At 53.6% G+C, this 23,559-nt stretch overlaps 1 protein-coding gene across 1 annotated transcript in view; it reads right to left on the reverse strand.

The window, feature by feature from the left end:
• Positions 1 to 338: 338 nt before the first annotated feature.
• Positions 339 to 23,559, reverse strand: part of LOC132380592 (contactin-5-like) — a 166,904-nt gene continuing 143,683 nt past the window's right edge. The window contains 7 exon segments of the mRNA XM_059949513.1: positions 339 to 720; positions 822 to 990; positions 1,979 to 2,091; positions 2,971 to 3,157; positions 3,608 to 3,717; positions 7,185 to 7,419; positions 14,117 to 14,187. Of these exon segments, the coding sequence (XP_059805496.1) occupies positions 629 to 720; positions 822 to 990; positions 1,979 to 2,091; positions 2,971 to 3,157; positions 3,608 to 3,717; positions 7,185 to 7,419; positions 14,117 to 14,187 (977 nt within the window). The 3' untranslated portion in view covers positions 339 to 628.

Consider the following 23,559-nt stretch of genomic DNA (forward strand, 5'->3'; position numbering starts at 1 on the left):
GGCTGCCCCCAGCACACCCTGCAAGACCTCAAATCTCCTTCTGTTGTGTGTGTGTGTGATCTCTCCTTTCCCCCGTTTCTCTCGGGCGTGCATCTCCACGTGTTCCCTCTCACGCTCACGTACGTGCTTTCTCTTTCTGTCGTGTGTAGACATATACGTGTACACTCACACACTCACAGCTCAGCAACCAGAAAAGGTTTTTATTAAGAAACTAATTTAATCTGCTTTCTTCATCACCGCTGTTACACCGATCTCTGTGGGTTCCATGTCCACCGGAACACAACGTCTGTGAGTGGTGGGGGGAGCAGTTAACAACTGCCACCCCTAAGCATCGGAGGTGGGGGAGTGGGAGGGGAGAGCAGGACCGGTGAGGCAGAGGGGGAGGATGAGAGAGAGAGAGAGAGAGGAGTGAGTTGAAGGAAGACAGGGTGGAGAGAAGGGGGATAGAGGGTGTTCAAGTTGGACTGCAGGTCGAACAGACCTGCCCGGGGTCAGTAGGAGCCCCTGGGCCTGGCCAGGCTTGAACCTTCCCTTCGCTCGGCTTGACGGCAGTGACACTTCCGGCGCAGATGGAGGGTCCTTCCAGTGCCGGATGAGACCAGTCTCCTCCTTCGCAGCCTACCCAGTACTACCAGGAAGCTGAGGGAAGGACCAGGGCGAGGATGAGGGTCACTGAGGTGGGTGAGGCCGGAGGGGGGGCACAAGACAGGGTGGCATCACCTGGGGAGAAAGAGAGAGACAGGAGGGAGCTTCAATAAGAGGGAGGAGGTTGGGATGGTGGGGAGGGGGGGAAGAGGTAACGTGAACATAGAGGCGTGTACCTTTGGACAAGATGACCCGGATCTGGGGGCTGCTGGCTCCATCCCCCCCCTCGCTGACACTCTGCACCCGAATGAGGTAGACTCCGTCAGGCCCGAGTGGGACCACTGCCTCCGTCTCCCTTGTCTCCATCACCTTGCTCGGGGCCTGTCCCTCCCTCTGGTACAGCACCTGGGGAAAGAGATGTCAGCCCATCACTCCCTCCTCAGTAGCCTTCCCACCACTGATGCACAGCATGAAATAGTACCAGCCCTAGGGCCCACAATGTTTAACCTACTTCAAGGTCAATCTAACCCTTCCCTCCCACTAGCTCTCTATTTTTCTATCATCCACCTGCTTATCTAAGAGATGCCCCTAATGAATCTGCCTCTACCATTACACCTGGCAAAGTGTTCCACGCACCTATCTTTGACATCCCCTCTATACCTCCCTCCAGTCACCTTAAAATTATGCCCCCTTGTATTAACTGTTTCTGCCCTGGGAAAAAGGCTCTAGCTGTCCTTTCAATCTATGCCTCTTATCATCTCGTACCACTTATCTTCACATCTCATCTTCCTTCGCTTCAAAGAGAAAAGTCTTGGCTTGCTCAATCTAGCCTCATGAGACGTGCTCTCTAATCCAGGCAGCATCCTGGTAAATCTCTGCACTCTCTCTAAAGCTTCCACATCCTTCCGACAATGAGGTGACCAGAGCTAAACACAATACTCCAAGAGCAAACACGAGGAAATCTGCAGATGCTGGAAATTCAAACAACAACACACACAAAATGCTGGTGGAACACAGCAGGCCAGGCAGCATCTATAAGGAGAAGCACTGTCGACGTTTCGGGCCGAGACCCTTCGTCAGGACTCAATACTCCAAGTGTGGTCTAACCAGGGTTTTATAGAGCTGCACAGCTCTTCATCTCAAGGAACACATCATACGCCCTCTTAACCACCCTATCAACTTGTACAGCAGCTTTGAGGGATCTATGGACGTGGAATTACATGAGACCCACCAGCCTATAGTTTCCAGGATATCCTGATTCCCTTTCTTGAATAGTGGAACTATGTCTTTACCCCCTTGCCTCCTCTCCCACTGCCCTGACCCAATAACTAAGGCTGGTGTGAACCCCAGGGATGAGAGGTCAGTTTCAGACTGCCATTCACATCTCCCTCACCTTGTATCCAGCCACTTTGGATTCGTTGGCGTGGTTCTGCACAGGCTCCCACCCCAGCGAGATGGAGGAGCCTTCCTGATGCCATTGCAGGTTGTGAGGAGCCTGGCTGGGGGCTGCAACAACAGGCAGGGTGTTAGTGATGGGGCGGGGGTGATTTCTGCAAATCATGGACGAGGAAGTGGAGGGGTGGCATAGTAAGTTTGCAGATGACACGAAAATTGGTCGAGTTGTGGATAGCATCGCAGGTCGTTGTGTGATGCAGTGGGATGTTGACAGGATGCAGAGCTGGGCTGAGATGTGGCAGGTGGAGTCCAACCTGGAAAAGTTTGACTTTGGAAGGTTCATCTGGAGGGTAGTATACAGGGTTAAAGACAGGGTTCTTGGCTCTGTGGAGGAACAGAAAGATCTTGGGGTTCACAATGGCAGATCCTTCAAAGTTGCCCCACAAGTTGATTGGGAGGTTAAGAAGGCGTATGGTGCATTAGCCATTATTGGTAGATCAAGTTCACGAGCCACGAGATAATGTTGGTTAGACCAGACTTGGAGTGCTTCGTTCAGTGCTGGTCATCTTGTTATGGGAATAATGTAAAAGTTTTAGAGAAGGTGCAGAGGAGATTTATCAGGTGCTGACTGGATTAGAAAGCATGTCTTTGAGTGATTAGAGAGGATAGGTTAAGCAAACTAGGGCTTTTCTCTCTGGAGGATGAGAGGCGACTTGATAGATGATGAGAGACAGAGTGGACAGACATTTTCCCAGGGTGGAAATGGATAATGCAAGGGGGGTATAACTTTAAGGTGACTAGAGGAGAGCATAGTGGGGGATGTCAGAGTAATGCCCTTCCAGGGGTGGTGTTAGAGGCCACCTGCGTTACAGACATTTAAGAAACTTTGAAAAATGATAGAAAAATGGAAGGGAAGGTTTAGATTGATCTTGGAGTAGGTTAAAAAGTCAGTACATGATTGGCGGAGGAGCCTGTACTGTTGGTGCTTACGTGATTTCTTGGTGGTGACGAGGCTGGGGTTGCTGGAGGGGCCAGGGCCGGCAGAATTGAATGCCCTCACGGTGACCCGGTATCTGCTGTGTCCCTGCAGCCCACCCACCAGCAGCGAGGACATGTTCCCACCGGTGGTCAGGGTCCGTACCCAGTGCTCTGACGCCGACTCCATCCACACACTCACCTGTGGTACATAGAGTCCTGTGGTTACACCAAGGCTCAAACCCGGTGACACCGTGCCCCTCTGGCAGCTCAGCACCCACTTCTCACCGTCCGTTCCGCAGCGCAACGCCCCCTCCTCGCCTCCCGTCCTGCAGCGTGGCGCCCCTCCTCAACGCCCCTCCTCATTGCCCCTACGACAGCGCAGCGCCCCCTCCTCGCCTCCTGTCCTGCAGCGCGGCGCCCCTCCTCAACGCCTCTCCAACAGCTCAGTGCCCCCTCCTAGCTGCCTGTCCCGCAGCACGGCGCCCCCTCCTTGCCGTCCATTCCGCATCGCAGGGCCCCCTCCTCGCCACCCCTCCCACAGCGCTCATGCCTTGCCCCTCCTCTTTCCTCACACCAGCCCTCCCTCGGTGCACACTCCCTCCCCCTGCCTCTGTGCCCTGGCTAACTAGACCACGATAATCCCCAGTACCTGATACCCCAGTGAGGGGCGTGACCCCCCAGGCAGGCTCTCCCAGGACACCAGCACCTCCGAGGCTGAGAGGCTGATAGCAGTGACATTGGAGGGCGCCATCTCCGGTTCTGGAGGGATGGGAGTGTAGAGTTTCAATGTGACTTTCCCCAAGGCCCCCCCCCCACAACAAACTTGCCACCATGTTGGAAGGGTGAAGATGAACATGCTCCACCTCAACGTCCTGTCTCCACTCCCCACGCCCCTCCGTGCCTCCACTACCATCTGGTTGCACAGGACCGGAAAAGGACCCTGACTATCCGGTACAATCCCTTCATCACCGAGAAGCCTGAAGAGACTCATTCAATGATTTAAGAACAGCTTCTTTCCCTCCGCCATCTGAACAGACAATGAACTCCACCTCATTATTTCTCTCTCTTATCGCACTAATTTTTTAATATTTCTCATTATAACTTACTGTAATTTTTTATGTATCGCTGCTGCTAAATGCGTCAGTGATAATAAAGCTGATACTGTAATCCAGCTCCGGTGACTTGGTCTGCACCTCCTCTCAATGTGCTCTCGTCCCTCCAGAGGAGGAATTCGCCTCTGTCCAAAATCCCGATACTGTGACCTCCCCCCCCCCCCCCCACCCCAGAGCCCAAGTCAGGAAAAACTGTTCTCCTTCCTTTGAGGTGTGTTCTCACTCGACTGAATGCCCCAGTCACAAGAGTCATGGAGCACTCCAACACAAACAGGCCATTCAGCCCATCTAGTTCATGCCAAACTGTTATTCCACCTAGTCCCGTTGATCTGCACCTGGACCATGTTCCTTCATTTGCCTCCCACCCATTTACTTGTACAAACTTTTCTTCAATAATGAAATCAAACCCACATCCACCACTTTCACTGGCAGCTTGTTCCACACTCCCACTACCTTTTAAGGGTGGAGAAGTTCCTCTTAAATATTTAACCATTCACTGATCTCTAGTTCTAGTGTTACCCAACCTCAGTGGAAAAAGCCTGCTTACATTTACCCTATCTATACCCCTCATAACTTTGTATACCTCTACTAAATTTCCCCTCTTTCTCCTACACTCCAGGGAATAGTCATCACCTATTCAACTTTTCCTTAACTCAGGTCCTCAAGTTCTGGGAATACCCTTGTACGTTTTCTGTGCAGTCTTTCAATTTTATTGGTATTTTTCCTGTAGGTAGATGTCCAGAACTGGAAGCAATTCTCCAAGTTAGGCCTCATCAACATTTGATTCAGTTTCAACATTACTTCATTACTCCTGTACACAATACTTTGATCTATGAAGTCCAATGTGTTAAACGCTTCCTTTCTGATCCTATCTACCTGTAACACTATTTACAAGGAATTATAGATCTATATTCCCAGATCCCTTTGTTCTACCACACTTCTCGGTGCCCAGCTGCTCACTGTGTAAGTCCAACCTTGGTTGGTCCTCCCAAAGTGCAACTCACACTTGTTTGTATTAAATTGCATTAAAATCTGCCATTTTCCCAGCTGGTCAGATCCCAGGGCAAGCTTTGTCCACTTTGCCTCCAATCTTGGTGTCATCTGCAAATCTGCTGGTGTAGTTTACTACGTTGATAGTTGATATAAATGATAATCAACAGCGCCGAATCCTCTGGTCATAGGCCTCCAGACAGAGAGGCAACTGTTACCGTTGAGCCCACCCATCTTCATGCAAAGGTCCTGGCATCTCCTCCACCCACCCACCCACCCACCCCCAGAACCAGTCTGGCGGCCTATACCATCATGGGGATGGGTGGGCAGTGTAGTGTGCCCTACTGTCCTTTCTCTGGTAAGACTTGTTACCAGTTCAACCAGATTCCCCTGTCCCTGTACCCAAATCCCCTTGCAGTAACTGCTGATCTACTGTTGACTTTCCGAACTGTTTGTAAGTAAAAAGTTACATTGATTCATCATTGGAGCACGTTGAGCTTTGTAACACAAAATAGTGTTAGACTGGGGTGTGGGAATGTTATGAGAAAGTGCATGGGAACCAGTCCGCAGCCATGTTTTGTGAACTTTGTTGTAAGTACCATTCTCAGTTTTGAGAGCAAATAATGGTGAGAAAAATGCATGGCTGGAAAAGTGCTGGGGAAAACGTTATGACAGATTTTTTTTTGACGTGATTGTGAAAGGTATAAAAAGGGGCAATCTTCTCTTAGGCTGAGTCACAATTAGTGCCCAGAGTTAGAGATAGACTCAAGGACAGAGAGAGACACCTGCAGGTCCACTGGCAGTCTATCGTGTGACATAGTTTCGTGATTATTAATTATTTGTCTTTCTATTTTTATATTTTATATAGCTATAATAATTTATAGTAACCTTTGACACAATAAGAATGCCTCTTGCTGCTGAATCAGGAAAGTACAAGGAATGAATTTTAAAAATAATTTTGTCACACATGCATCCTTGTTTGTTCTTAGTGAACAGGAGGGCAGGAACACCAGAGCCCTTTTGCAAATCAACTCTCCCCCCAATCCAACACTGCTCCTGAAACAAGGGGGCTGGGACACGAGGGGAGACCTCATCTGCTGGGAACAATTAAAGATACAGATGAGCTTCATTTTTCACATGTACATCGTCTGCAAGTGTCGCCAACGTAACATGCACACTGTTCTTTATCTGCATTGTATTCTGTGTGTACAGTTATTATGGTCACTAGTCATGTGGGTGGGGCGTGGTAAAAGCAAAGGATTTAGTTACGTATTCATGCTTTGTTCTCGGCAGTTTAGAGATGGTGAGGATATATGTCATATCTTTTGTTGACTGCTAAATCACGCTTAACTGCTTAATTACAATTGAAATCACTGAACTTCACTAAAAGTACATACAATATTGGTAGTTTTAGTTTCAGAGATTTCATCGCTTCAAGACTGTATGTTTTGCTAGTTGCTAATAAAGGAACAGATACATTTCTTTGACTCTTTGGAACATTATTATTGGGTAGATTGGTGGGCGCGTCATACAAGGATAACTACCCGTGTGGTCGCCAGCAGGGGCTCTGGTTTGTTCGAGTACCCATTACACTCATAACTCACTGACACTAACCTGTACGTCTTTGATAGGAAATTGGAACAAACCCATATGGTCGTGATTGAGAACATACAAACTCTTACAGTGGCGGGACTGAACCCTGATCGCTGCAGCTGTAATGTGTTACACTAATTGCCACATTACCATGCCGTCCTATCGAGACTGGTCAGTGCCAGGTCTCCTCAAACGTTTACCCGCCTCCAGGTTAAACGCTCAGCACGGTCTTATTCGTTAATGGAATGCAATTACAGCCCCAGCGACCCAGGTTCAATTCCCACTGCTGCCTTTATGTTCTCAGCCAGGCTTCCTGCTCCCCGTTCCTGACAAGTCACCCTTGATTAGAGAGAGGGGGTAGGGGTGGGGGAAATCAGCCAAGGTCCCCATCGCTGACTAGGTTGGGGGGAGGTGGGGGTATCAGCCAGGGTTCCTGCTCCCCAGTGACCCCGGGTTAAAGAGGTAGAGGGGCGGTGGGGTTTGTGCATCTTATCACCCCTCTGTAGCTGTGCTCCATGCCCAGGGACTCACCGGCCTCTGCAGAGTAGATGAGGGTGCTAGGACTGAAGGGGCCATCGCCCTTGTTGTTGTAAACTCCAACCTTGACCTGGAACAAGGTGAGGGGCTGCAGGCTGTCATCCCGGTGTACGTAGCGGCAGGAACAGGTCGCCGCCACCGTCGCCTCCCGCCACGCCCGTGTCCCGTTCGGCCGGAAGGCCACGATGTATCCGAAGCCTCGTCCGTGCTGAAACTCTTCCGAAACCGGCTGCTCCAACAGGGAGAGGGGCTGAGGATCCCCAGAAGGGAGAGGAGACACCCCCTCCCACACTGCACCCCACTACCCCCTCACACAGGGAGAGCGGCCGAGAGGAGAGAGGAAACGCCCTCATTCCTCCCTGTTCCACGGCCCCGTCACACAGCACAGACACGCCTCCTTCACACCCTCACCGAGGGACGGGTCACACAAACAGACACACACACACACCCTCGACACATCTCTTGTCCCACACCCTCTGCCACCTTCCACAGCCCCTCCCCCATTCTCCACCCTCAGCACCAGCTTCATCCCCTCCCTCTCCTGGTCCCGCAGCAACCACCTCTACCCTGACCCCACACACTCATCCCGATTCGCCTCCCATTCCAACATCTCCCCCCTCAGCCACCCACCATTGTAGTCTGCCCCACCCACATACCCCTCACTACCTTCCGTCCTGGGTTCCTCACACTCAGCTCCAGTTCTGCGACCAATCACCCATCAGAGAGACAACCACCTGCTCACACTCCCTCACCTTTCCCCTCTGCTGCCTCGTGCCCTGTGTGGGCCACTCCTCTCTTCCACCTCCTCACACAGCCCCCCTCTCTCTCCCTCCCTCTGTACAACACTCCCACTTCTCTCTCTCTGTCCTCTCCCCCATCTGTTTCTCACTCTCTCTCTTCTAACACTTCCTCTTCTAACTTCTTCCTACTCCATCTCTCTCACGGGCGTGGAGCTTACGGGTTTAGTGCTGTCAATGGCAATGATTAGTTCAGCAAATCAGTACAGATGCACGTGGAGAGCATGCTGACTGGTTTCATCACCGTCTGGTATGGAGGGGATCAGAAAAAGCTTCCGAGGGTTCTAGACTCGGCCATCTCCATCATGGGCACCAGTCCCCCCAGCATTGAGATGCCACCTCAATTAGAGAGCATACCTGAGGAGGACAGGTTGTCTTATTGGGAGGGGATTTATCGGGATGCTGCCTGGATTACAGGACATGTCTTATGAGGAGAGGTGGAGTGAGCTGGGGCTTTCCTCTTTGGAGTGACGGAGGATAGAGGTTTACAAGCTGATCAGAGGCACAGATCAAGTGGACAGTCAGAAACGTTTCACTCAGGGTGGAAATGGTGAATACAAGGGGACATAATTTTAAGGTGATCAGAATCAGGTTTCTGTGATCAGTGATCAGAATCACTGGCTTATGCCATGAAATTTGTTAACTTTGTGGCAGTGGTACCATGCGATACAGATTAATAGAGAAAAAACGCTGTGAATTACAGCAAGTGTGAGTGTATTTTATATTTGTATATATAGTATTTAATTTGGCTTTTTCTGAAAAAGACTTTTGTGTCAAAGTGAAAATAGATCTCTACAAAGTGATCTAAATTAATTACAAATATACAACACAAAATAACTGATTGCATAAGTATTCACCCCCTTCTAGTCAATATTTAATAGCTGCACCTTTGGCAGCAATTACAGCCTTGAGTCTGTGGATGGGTCTCTACCAGCTTTGCACATCTGGACACTGCAAGTTTCCTCATTCTTTACAAAACTGCTCAAGCATTATTGTGAGTGAACAGTCCTTTTCAAGTCCAGCCATGAATTCTCAATCAGATTGAGGCATTCCAGGACATCAGCTTTATTGTTTTTAAGCTATTCTTGTGTAGTTTTGGCTTTATTCTTGGGGTCATTGTCTTGCTGGAAAACAAATCTTCTCCCAGGTCGCAGTTCTCTTGAGGTCTGCATCAGGTTTCCCTCCAGGATTTCCCTGTATTTTGCTGCATTCATTTTACCCCCTCCATTCACAAGCCTTCCAGGGCCTGGTGCAGTGAAGCGTCCCCACAGCGTGATGCAGCCTCCACCAGGCTTCACAGTAGGGTTGGTGTGTTTTTGACGATGTGCAGCATTTGGCTTAGCGTTTAGTCTGACAGCTCAATTTTGATTTCATCAGATCATAGAACCTTTTATCAGCTGACTTCGGAGTCTCCCATATGGCTTCTGGCAAACTCCAGCTGAGATTTCATGTCAGTTTTTTTTCAACAGTGGCTTCCTCTTTTCCACTCTCCCATAAAGCTGCGACTGGTGAAGCACCCGGGCAACAGTTGTTGTCGGCGCAGTCTCTCCCATCTCAGCCGTTGCAACTCCTCCTGTTGTCATGGTCTCTCGGTGGCCTCCCTCACTCGTCCCCTTCTTGCACGGTCACTCAGTTTTTGAGGACGGCCTGCTCTGGCAGATTTACAGCTGTGCCGTATTCTCTCCACTTCTTGATGATTGGCTTATCTGTACTCCAAGGGATATTCAGTGACTTGGAGATTTTCGTGTATCCATCTTCTGACGTGTTTTTCGATAACCTTCTTCGGGAGTTGCTCGGACTGTCTTCATGGTGTAGTTTTTGCCAGGACACTGACTCACGAGCTGTTGGACCTTCCAGATACAGGTGTATTTTACTAGTCAATTGAAACTCAGTGTCTGCACACAGGCCTCCAAAAACATATCTCCATTTAACTAATTATGTGACTTATTGGATTGATTTGGTGTGTCATATTACAGGGGGGGGGGGGTGAATACTTACGCAATCAATTATTTTGTGTTTTATATTTGTAATTAATTTAGATCACTTTGTAGAGATCTGTTTTCATTTTACGTGAAAAAGTCTTTTTCCGTTGATCAGTGTCTAAAAGCCAAATGAAATCCATAAAAATTCCATAGTGTAAAACAATAAAACTTGAAAACTTCTGGGGGAGGGTGGGGGTGAATGATTTTTATAGGCACTGTGTGTGTGTGTGTGTGTGTCTATATGTATACACACGCGCACGCACGCGCGCTGGGGACGTGGTGATCAGCATGCCCCAGCACTCCTAATGACGGGTGCCATTTATTGTTCTTGTGTTAAAATGCTTTCGCGGGATTAAGGTGGGACGTTCAAGTTCATTTATTGTTACAATTTAGCATCTTACATTGTGGTATTCACATGTGTGTTTGTTGGTCACCCTGACTGTAACAGGGGTGTGTGAGACTGAGCAGCTCTCTCCCTAGGTCATAACATTGGATCTGTTTTTGTGTTTATCATGATAAAATGATTGTTGAGTTAAACAAGCTTCCTCGTCTGTCATTATGGACCGAATGCTCACCACATTGGTGTCAAGAGCGGGATTAAGAATTGACGATGAGATTGAAGAGCTACGATGTTGGATAGAATGCCTTAAAACCCAGGGAATAAGTCGAGGGACCAAATGGTACGCCTCCCTCACATTCCCGGGCCAGGGTCCCAAAGAGGGACCTGCGGACCGAACATCATGCCTTCCAGGGAACCCCAACGGGGTGAGCGTACCCAGGCTGCCCAGTCAAAGCGACGTGGCGGAGCACACCAGCCACTTCTCCCGTGAACGCACTGGGAAATCCGAGATCCCACAGCCACGGGAGGATGGCACCATTGACGCTGCTGGAGCAAGAGGAAGACCAACGGGCCTCAGTAACTCACGCCACAAGGTCCCCAGATACAATGGGTAGCAGCCGCTTGGAGCCTTAGACTTGCCCCACGGCCCCACCGAGGCAGTGGTGCACCTTGCCCTGGCCTGGAGGGGGTGATGCCCTGAGCAACACAACGACAAGGGCCTGATAGCAGTGCTGGAGCAGCGTTTCAAGCAGAGGCCATCGGAGGAGGTGGGCAGCAGGCAGCGGCAGGTGGGCATTTGCAGCGGATCTCCGCCACCGTGCTCAGCATGGCTACCCCCAGCTCCCAGCGGCAGGTGGGAGAAAGCCCGGGGCATTTGCAGTGGATCTCCGCCACCGTGCTCAGCATGGCTACCCCCAGCTCCCAGCGGCAGGTGGGAGAAAGCCCGGGGCATTTGCAGCGGATCTCCGCCACCGTGCTCAGCATGGCTACCCCCAGCTCCCAGCGGCAGGTGGGAGAAAGCCCGGGGCATTTGCAGTGGATCTCCGCCACCGTGCTCAGCATGGCTACCCCCTGCTCCCAGCGGCAGGTGGGAGAAAGCCCGGGGCATTTGCAGTGGATCTCCGCCACCGTGCTCAGCATGGCTACCCCCTGCTCCCAGCGGCAGGTGGGCATTTGCAGCGGATCTCCGCCACCGTGCTCAGCATGGCTACCCCCAGCTCCCAGCGGCAGGTGGGAGAAAGCCCGGGGCATTTGCAGCGGATCTCCGCCACCGTGCTCAGCATGGCTACCCCCAGCTCCCAGCGGCAGGTGGGAGAAAGCCCGGGGCATTTGCAGTGGATCTCCGCCACCGTGCTCAGCATGGCTACCCCCTGCTCCCTCCCTCCCTAATGCGGCCTAGGAAGAGCTTGCCCTTTGTAGAGGTACTGACACCACCATTGCTGGCTGAGCGGAAGAGGACAGAAACGATTTTAGCCCAAGTCCCCCAGCAGAATCCACCCTGCCTCCCTGGGTGGGCCATTTAGGTGAACAGCAAAAAACAACAGCGTGTACGAGGAGATCGACTCCGCGGACCCTCTCCAACGGTCCCTCGATGGTGGTGGCCGGCATCAGGTGCCCCGCATTGGTGGACTCGGGGGGGGGGGGGGTCCGCCTGGATGTCCTCCCCAACATGAACCGCAACGGGGCAGCACAGCTGCCATGAGCAGCATCAGCAGTGCAGCGAGGGCTTGGATCGGGATCAGCCGGACGATCTTCCGGACCAGCGTCTCGACACCTTCGCAGCCAGGGAGGAGGCCTGCAGGCACGTGGGGCTTGTCCAACACCGGGGACGCCCAGCCCATTCGCTTCGGCCCCATCGCCTGGTCCTTGCCAAACGCCAGGCAGTTGCCATCGAGCCCTCCGACAAGCCCATGGGCAGACCCAGTGGGGTGGGTCAGGAAGAAAGGCAGATTGTGCTGGTTCTGTGTAGAGTACTGTCATCTCAATGCGCTGATTGAGAAGGTCTCTCGCCCACTTACCTGAATTGATGATGTATCGTGGTTTCGACCTGCTTCAGCTCTCTTGCTCTCTGTGGTGGCTACTGATAGGTTGAACTGGCCCTGAAAGCCCGGCTCGGTCCAGGGCTGTGACACCTCTGGGTAATGGCCGGTGTTAGGTCCCGGCCACCTTAGAGAGGCCAATGGAGAAGGTGCTGGCTCACATTCTGCGGAGTCAGTGTGTCACCTGTTTGGACGATCTCCTGGTGCACGCTGTCGTTTCTGATTATGCCCTGGCAAACTCGGAAGAGGTCTTCACTGCCATCCTGTGCCTCAGTCCTGCAAAATGCTGCCAGGTGAGGTTCCTGAGGGGTGTGGTGAGGCCACTAACCCTGAGAAGGTGGTGGAGGTCAAGGAATGACCCCCCCCCCCCGGTGATGGTCGCAATGAGAACAAGGCATGTCCTGGGTGATGGATACTGCCTTTTTGAGGTACCACTCGTTAAAGATTTCCTGGAATCTACAGGGGCTAGTGTCCTTGAAGGAGCTGACTAGGTTTACAATTCTCTGTAGCTTCTTTCGATCCTGTGCAGTGCCCCCCCCCCCCGCCCCAATACCAGACAGAATGCAACTGTAGAAATTTGTGAGTGTCTTGCAGGATAGCGGGGTGCCCTGCTGGAATGGTGGCTGAGGCAGATACATTAATGGCATTTGAGAGACTCTTGGATCTGAACAAATTTGATAGTAAAATGGAGGAAAGGGTGGGCAACATCAGCCTGTACCGTTCTATGGTCTCTCAAGACAGTGAGATGGAGGGGCCGACGTGCAGGGTGGGAGGAGGTTGCAGAGGGCTGTGGACTCAGCGAGCTCCATCAAGGACATCTTCAAAAGGCGATACCTCAAGAAGGCGGCATCCATCATTAAGGACCCTCATTACCCAGGACTTACCCTCTTCCATTGCTACAGTCAGGGAGGAGTTACAGAAACATACTCAGTGATGCAGGAACAGCTTCTAACCCTCCACCATCCTATTGCTGATCCATCAGATTCATGAGCCCATGAACATGAGCTTTCAATTCCTCTTTCACACGGTTTATTTTTATTTTAACTCAGTAATTTTTATGCACTGTACTGCTGCCATGAAAGAACAAATTTCACACGTACTGTGGTAATAAACCTGATTCTGAATGGACGGCCTCCAACACAAATTTGTCGCTGGGTTTGGAGACTTCAATGACCCGGAGAGCGATGTTGGCTGGAGTCAGGGCTTGATGCTTTGGTAGGGTCACCCATGCCAAACTGGTCAAAGGGTAGAGGCCAGATGAAGAGTGGTCCACCGTTCCTCCAGGTTCTGGGGTTCAGTTCAATGCTAACAACCCTGACTGGGAAAACAAAACTGTTACAGAAACAGCAGTGAAGAATCCTTCTTCATCTGTTCCTGAGTCTCCACCAGGGACTTGCGTGACTGCCAGGACTGAAAACGGAGAGGAAGCTACTGACACGATGAACTCTGCCAGAGATGGAGGACCTTCATTGCCGTCCTAAATGCCAGCAGGGTACTGGCAAGTGAAAACAGGAATGGTGATATCCAAATCACAGCGGGAATTATGCTACTTGAGTAACGGAGAGAGAGGGTGCAGGGTTTGGGACCTGAGGACGGGGCAATGCCACCAGGTAGGGAATGTGAAGGTGGTGAGTGGTTCAGCAGTCGGACAGCCCCCTACCCTTACCCCTCCGTTTCTGCCCCTCTCCTTCGCCCCAACCTGATGTCAAGCCTGACCCTACCCACATTCGAGGGGGGAGAGTGAGGGTGCTGTCAGTGTGAGGCTTACCTCCCAGGTGATGACCAGCTCCCCTCGTCGACCTCCTCCACCGCTCACGTTGGCTGGTGCCACCGAAGGGACTGGGGGAGGGGGAGGAGATCAGAATCAGTGTGGTGTGGGTGGGGCACTGACCAACACGAACACCCACACACAGACAGACAGACAGAGCAGGGTGCGGCACTGACCAACACGAACACCCACACACAGACAGACAGACAGAGCAGGGTGGGGGAGGTACTGACCAACACAAACACCCACACACAGACAGACAGACAGAGCAGGGTGGGGCACTGACCAACACGAACACCCACACACAGACAGACAGACAGAGCAGGGTGGGGCACTGACCAACACGAACACCCACACACAGACAGACAGACAGAGCAGGGTGGGGGAGGTACTGACCCGACACAAACACCCACACACACACAGACAGATCAGGGTGGGGGAGGTACTGACCCGACACAAACACCCACAGACACACACAGACAGATCAGGGTGGGGGAGGTACTGACCCGACACAAACACCCACACACACACAGACAGATCAGGGTGGGGGAGGTACTGACCCGACACAAACACCCACAGACACACACAGACAGATCAGGGTGGGGGAGGTACTGACCCGACACAAACACCCACACACACACAGACAGATCAGGGTGGGGGAGGTACTGACCCGACACAAACACCCACAGACACACACAGACAGATCAGGGTGGGGGAGGTACTGACCCGACACAAACACCCACACACACACAGACAGAGCAGGGTGGGGGAGGTACTGACCCGACACAAACACCCACACACACACAGACAGATCAGGGTGGGGGAGGTACTGACCCGACACAAACACCCACACACACAGACAGATCAGGGTGGGGGAGGTACTGACCCGACACAAACACCCACACACACACACACAGATCAGGGTGGGGGAGGTACTGACCAGACACAAACACCCACACACACACACACAGACAGATCAGGGTGGGGGAGGTACTGACCCGACACAAACACCCACACACACAGACAGATCAGGGTGGAGGAGGTACTGACCCGACACAAACACCCACACACACACACACAGACAGATCAGGGTGGAGGAGGTACTGACCCGACACAAACACCCACACACACACACACAGACAGATCAGGGTGGGGGAGGTACTGACCCGACACAAACACCCACACACACACACACAGACAGATCAGGGTGGGGGAGGTACTGACCCGACACAAACACCCACACACACACACACAGACAGATCAGGGTGGAGGAGGTACTGACCCGACACAAACACCCACACACACACACACAGACAGAGCAGGGTGGGGGAGGTACTGACCCGACACAAACACCCACACACACACACACACACAGACAGAGCAGGGTGGGGGAGGTACTGACCCGACACAAACACCCACACACACACAGACAGATCAGGGTGGGGGAGGTACTGACCTGACACAAACACCCACACACACACAGACAGATCAGGGTGGGGGAGGTACTGACCCGACACAAACACCCACACACACACAGACAGATCAGGGTGGGGGAGGTACTGACCCGACACAAACACCCACAGACACACACACAGATCAGGGTGGGGGAGGTACTGACCCCACACAAACACCCACCCACACACACACACACACACACAGACAGATCAGGGTGGGGGAGGTACTGACCCGACACAAACACCCACACACACACACAGACAGATCAGGGTGGGGGAGGTACTGACCTGACACAAACACCCACACACACACACACAGATCAGGGTGGGGGAGGTACTGACCCGACACAAACACCCACACACACACAGACAGATCAGGGTGGGGGAGGTACTGACCCGACACAAACACCCACACACACACACACAGACAGATCAGGGTGGGGGAGGTACTGACCCGACACAAACACCCACACACATACACACAGACAGATCAGGGTGGGGGAGGTACTGACCCGACACAAACACCCACACACACACAGACAGATCAGGGTGGGGGAGGTACTGACCCGACACAAACACCCACACACACACAGACAGATCAGGGTGGGGGAGGTACTGACCCGACACAAACACCCACACACACACAGACAGATCAGGGTGGGGGAGGTACTGACCCGACACAAACACCCACACACACACACACACACACACAGACAGATCAGGGTGGGGGAGGTACTGACCCGACACAAACACCCACACACACACACAGACAGATCAGGGTGGGGGAGGTACAGACCTGACACAAACACCCACACACACACACACACAGATCAGGGTGGGGGAGGTACTGACCCGACACAAACACCCACACACATACACACAGACAGATCAGGGTGGGGGAGGTACTGACCCGACACAAACACCCACACACACACAGACAGATCAGGGTGGGGGAGGTACTGACCCGACACAAACACCCACACACACACAGACAGATCAGGGTGGGGGAGGTACTGACCCGACACAAACACCCACACACACACAGACAGATCAGGGTGGGGGAGGTACTGACCCGACACAAACACCCACACACACACACACACACACACACACAGACAGATCAGGGTGGGGGAGGTACTGACCCGACACAAACACCCACACACACACACAGACAGATCAGGGTGGGGGAGGTACAGACCTGACACAAACACCCACACACACACACACACAGATCAGGGTGGGGGAGGTACTGACCCGACACAAACACCTACACACACACACAGACAGATCAGGGTGGGGGAGGTACTGACCCGACACAAACACCCACACACACACACACAGACAGATCAGGGTGGGGGAGGTACTGACCCGACACAAACACCCACACACACACACAGACAGATCAGGGTGGGGGAGGTACTGACCTGACACAAACACCCACACACACACACACAGATCAGGGTGGGGGAGGAACTGACCCGACACAAACACCCACACACACACACAGACAGATCAGGGTGGGGGAGGTACTGACCTGACACAAACACCCACACACACACACAGATCAGGGTGGGGGAGGTACTGACCCGACACAAACACCCACACACACAGACACAGACAGATCAGGGTGGGGGAGGTACTGACCCGACACAAACACCCACACACATACACACAGACAGATCAGGGTGGGGGAGGTACTGACCCGACACACCCACCCACACACACACACACAGACAGATCAGGGTGGGGGAGGTACTGACCAGACACAAATACCCACACAAACAGACACAGACAGATCAGGGTGGGGGAGGTACTGACCCGACACAAACACCCACACACACAGACAGATCAGGGTGGGGGAGGTACTGACCTGACACAAACACCCACACACACACACAGACAGATCAGGGTGGGGGAGGTACTGACCCGACACAAACACCCACACACACAGACAGAGCAGGGTGGGGGAGGTACTGACCCGACACAAACACCCACACACACAGACAGATCAGGGTGGGGGAGGTACTGACCCGACACAAACACCCACACACACAGACAGATCAGGGTGGGGGAGGTACTGACCCGACACAAACACCCACACACACACACAGACAGATCAGGGTGGGGGAGGTACTGACCCGACACAAACACCCACACACACAGACAGAGCAGGGTGGGGGAGGTACTGACCCGACACAAACACCCACACACACAGACAGATCAGGGTGGGGGAGGTACTGACCCGACACAAACACCCACAAACACACACACAGACAGATCTGGGTGGGGGAGGTACTGACCCGACACAAACACCCACACACACACACAGACAGTGCAGGGTGGGGGAGGTACTGACCCGACACAAACACCCACACACACACAGACAGATCAGGGTGGGGGAGGTACTGACCCGACACAAACACCCACACACACACAGACAGATCAGGGTGGGGGAGGTACTGACCCGACACAAACACCCACACACACACAGACAGATCAGGGTGGGGGAGGTACTGACCTGACACAAACACCCACACACACACACAGACAGATCAGGGTGGGGGAGGTACTGACCTGACACAAACACCCACACACACACACAGACAGATCAGGGTGGGGGAGGTACTGACCCGACACAAACACCCACACACACAGACACAGACAGATCTGGGTGGGGGAGGTACTGACCCGACACAAACACCCACACACACACACACACACACACACAGATCAGGGTGGGGGAGGTACTGACCCGACACAAACACCCACACACACAGACAGATCAGGGTGGGGGAGGTACTGACCCGACACAAACACCCACACACACAGACACAGACAGATCAGGGTGGGGGAGGTACTGACCCGACACAAACACCCACACACACAGACACAGACAGATCAGGGTGGGGGAGGTACTGACCCGACACAAACACCCACACACACACACACACACAGATCAGGGTGGGGGAGGTACTGACCAGACACAAACACCCCCACACACACACACACAGACAGATCAGGGTGGGGGAGGTACTGACCCGACACAAACACCCACACACACACACAGACAGATCAGGGTGCGGGAGGTACAGACCTGACACAAACACCCACACACACACACACACAGATCAGGGTGGGGGAGGTACTGACCCGACACAAACACCTACACACACACACAGACAGATCAGGGTGGGGGAGGTACTGACCCGACACAAACACCCACACACACACACACAGACAGATCAGGGTGGGGGAGGTACTGACCCGACACAAACACCCACACACACACACAGACAGATCAGGGTGGGGGAGGTACTGACCTGACACAAACACCCACACACACACACACACAGATCAGGGTGGGGGAGGAACTGACCCGACACAAATACCCACACACACACACAGACAGATCAGGGTGGGGGAGGTACTGACCTGACACAAACACCCACACACACACACACACACACACAGATCAGGGTGGGGGAGGTACTGACCCGACACAAACACCCACACACACAGACACAGACAGATCAGGGTGGGGGAGGTACTGACCCGACACAAACACCCACACACATACACACAGACAGATCAGGGTGGGGGAGGTACTGACCCGACACACCCACCCACACACACACACACAGACAGATCAGGGTGGGGGAGGTACTGACCAGACACAAATACCCACACAAACAGACACAGACAGATCAGGGTGGGGGAGGTACTGACCCGACACAAACACCCACACACACAGACAGATCAGGGTGGGGGAGGTACTGACCTGACACAAACACCCACACACACACACAGACAGATCAGGGTGGGGGAGGTACTGACCCGACACAAACACCCACACACACAGACAGAGCAGGGTGGGGGAGGTACTGACCCGACACAAACACCCACACACACAGACAGATCAGGGTGGGGGAGGTACTGACCCGACACAAACACCCACACACACAGACAGATCAGGGTGGGGGAGGTACTGACCCGACACAAACACCCACACACACACACAGACAGATCAGGGTGGGGGAGGTACTGACCCGACACAAACACCCACACACACAGACAGAGCAGGGTGGGGGAGGTACTGACCCGACACAAACACCCACACACACAGACAGATCAGGGTGGGGGAGGTACTGACCCGACACAAACACCCACAAACACACACACAGACAGATCAGGGTGGGGGAGGTACTGACCCGACACAAACACCCACAAACACACACACAGACAGATCAGGGTGGGGGAGGTACTGACCCGACACAAACACCCACACACACAGACACAGACAGATCTGGGTGGGGGAGGTACTGACCCGACACAAACACCCACACACACACACAGACAGTGCAGGGTGGGGGAGGTACTGACCCGACACAAACACCCACACACACACAGACAGATCAGGGTGGGGGAGGTACTGACCCGACACAAACACCCACACACACACAGACAGATCAGGGTGGGGGAGGTACTGACCCGACACAAACACCCACACACACACAGACAGATCAGGGTGGGGGAGGTACTGACCTGACACAAACACCCACACACACACACAGACAGATCAGGGTGGGGGAGGTACTGACCTGACACAAACACCCACACACACACACAGACAGATCAGGGTGGGGGAGGTACTGACCCGACACAAACACCCACACACACAGACACAGACAGATCTGGGTTGGGGAGGTACTGACCCGACACAAACACCCACACACACACACACACACACACACACAGATCAGGGTGGGGGAGGTACTGACCCGACACAAACACCCACACACACAGACACAGACAGATCAGGGTGGGGGAGGTACTGACCCGACACAAACACCCACACACACAGACACAGACAGATCAGGGTGGGGGAGGTACTGACCCGACACAAACACCCACACACACACACACACACAGATCAGGGTGGGGGAGGTACTGACCAGACACAAACACCCCCACACACACACACACAGACAGATCAGGGTGGGGGAGGTACTGACCCGACACAAACACACACACACACACACACACACAGACAGACACACACAGACAGATCAGGGTGGGGGAGGTACTGACCCGACACAAACACCCACACACACACACACACACAGACAGAGCAGGGTGGGGGAGGTACTGACCCGACACAAACACCCACACACACACAGACAGATCAGGGTGGGGGAGGTACTGACCTGACACAAACACCCACACACACACAGACAGATCAGGGTGGGGGAGGTACTGACCCGACACAAACACCCACACACACACAGACAGATCAGGGTGGGGGAGGTACTGACCCGACACAAACACCCACAGACACACACACAGATCAGGGTGGGGCAGGTACTGACCCCACACAAACACCCACCCACACACACACACACACACAGACAGATCAGGGTGGGGGAGGTACTGACCCGACACAAACACCCACACACACACACAGACAGATCAGGGTGGGGGAGGTACTGACCTGACACAAACACCCACACACACACACACAGATCAGGGTGGGGGAGGTACTGACCCGACACAAACACCCACACACACACAGACAGATCAGGGTGGGGGAGGTACTGACCCGACACAAACACCCACACACACACACACAGACAGATCAGGGTGGGGGAGGTACTGACCCGACACAAACACCCACACACATACACACAGACAGATCAGGGTGGGGGAGGTACTGACCCGACACAAACACCCACACACACAGACAGATCAGGGTGGGGGAGGTACTGACCCGACACAAACACCCACACACACACAGACAGATCAGGGTGGGGGAGGTACTGACCCGACACAAACACCCACAGACACACACACAGATCAGGGTGGGGGAGGTACTGACCCGACACAAACACCCACACACACACACAGACAGATCAGGGTGGGGGAGGTACTGACCCGACACAAACACCCACAGACACACACACAGATCAGGGTGGGGGAGGTACTGACCCGACACAAACACCCACACACACACACACAGACAGATCAGGGTGGGGGAGGTACTGACCTGACACGAACACCCACACACACACACACAGATCAGGGTGGGGGAGGTACTGACCCGACACAAACACCCACACACACACAGACAGATCAGGGTGGGGGAGGTACTGACCCGACACAAACACCCACACACACACACACAGACAGAACAGGGTGGGGGAGGTACTGACCCGACACAAACACCCACACACATACACACAGACAGATCAGGGTGGGGGAGGTACTGACCCGACACAAACACCCACACACACACAGACAGATCAGGGTGGGGGAGGTATTGACCTGACACAAACACCCACACACACACACACACAGATCAGGGTGGGGGAGGTACTGACCCGACACAAACACCCACACACACAGACAGAGCAGGGTGGGGGAGGTACTGACCCGACACAAACACCCACACACACACACACAGACAGATCAGGGTGGGGGAGGTACTGACCCGACACAAACACCCACACACACACAGACAGATCAGGGTGGGGGAGGTACTGACCAGACACAAACACCCACACACACAGACACAGACAGATCAGGGTGGGGGAGGTACTGACCCGACACAAACACCCACACACATACACACAGACAGATCAGTGTGGGGGAGGTACTGACCCGACACACCCACCCACACACACACACACACACAGATCAGGGTGGGGGAGGTACTGACCAGACACAAACACCCACACACACAGACACAGACAGATCAGGGTGGGGGAGGTACTGACCCGACACAAACACCCACACACACAGACAGATCAGGGTGGGGGAGGTACTGACCCAACACAAACACCCACACACACACACACAGACAGATCAGGGTGGGGGAGGTACTGACCCGACACAAACACCCACACACACACACAGACAGATCAGGGTGGGGGAGGTACTGACCCGACACAAACACCCACACACACAGACAGAGCAGGGTGGGGGAGGTACTGACCCGACACAAACACCCACACACACACACACAGACAGATCAGGGTGGGGGAGGTACTGACCCGACACAAACACCCACACACACACACAGACAGAGCAGGGTGGGGGAGGTACTCACCCCACACAAACACCCACACACACACAGACAGATCAGGGTGGGGGAGGTACTGACCCGACACAAACACCCACACACACACACACACAGATCAGGGTGGGGGAGGTACTGACCCGACACAAACACCCACACACACACACAGACAGATCAGGGTGGGGGAGGTACTGACCCGACACAAACACCCACACACACACAGACAGATCAGGGTGGGGGAGGTACTGACCCGACACAAACACCCACACACACACCCACACCCACACACACACAGACAGATCAGGGTGGGGGAGGTACTGACCTGACACAAACACCCACACACGCACACAGACAGATCAGGGTGGGGGAGGTACTGACCTGACACAAACACCCACACACACACACAGACAGATCAGGGTGGGGGAGGTACTGACCCGACACAAACACCCACACACACAGACACAGACAGATCAGGGTGGGGGAGGTACTGACCCGACACAAACACCCACACACACACACACACACACACAGATCAGGGTGGGGGAGGTACTGACCAGACACAAACACCCACACACACAGACACAGACAGATCAGGGTGGGGGAGGTACTGACCCGACACAAACACCCACACACACAGACACAGACAGATCAGGGTGGGGGAGGTACTGACCCGACACAAACACCCACACACACACACACACACAGATCAGGGTGGGGGAGGTACTGACCAGACACAAACACCCACACACACACACACAGACAGATCAGGGTGGGGGAGGTACTGACCCGACACAAACACACACACACACACACACGCAGACAGACACACACAGACAGATCAGGGTGGGGGAGGTACTGACCCGACACAAACACCCACACACACACAGACAGACACACACAGACAGATCAGGGTGGGG

The sequence above is a fragment of the Hypanus sabinus genome, chromosome 24 (assembly GCF_030144855.1).
Source record: "Hypanus sabinus isolate sHypSab1 chromosome 24, sHypSab1.hap1, whole genome shotgun sequence".
Taxonomy (NCBI): Eukaryota; Metazoa; Chordata; class Chondrichthyes; order Myliobatiformes; family Dasyatidae; genus Hypanus; species Hypanus sabinus.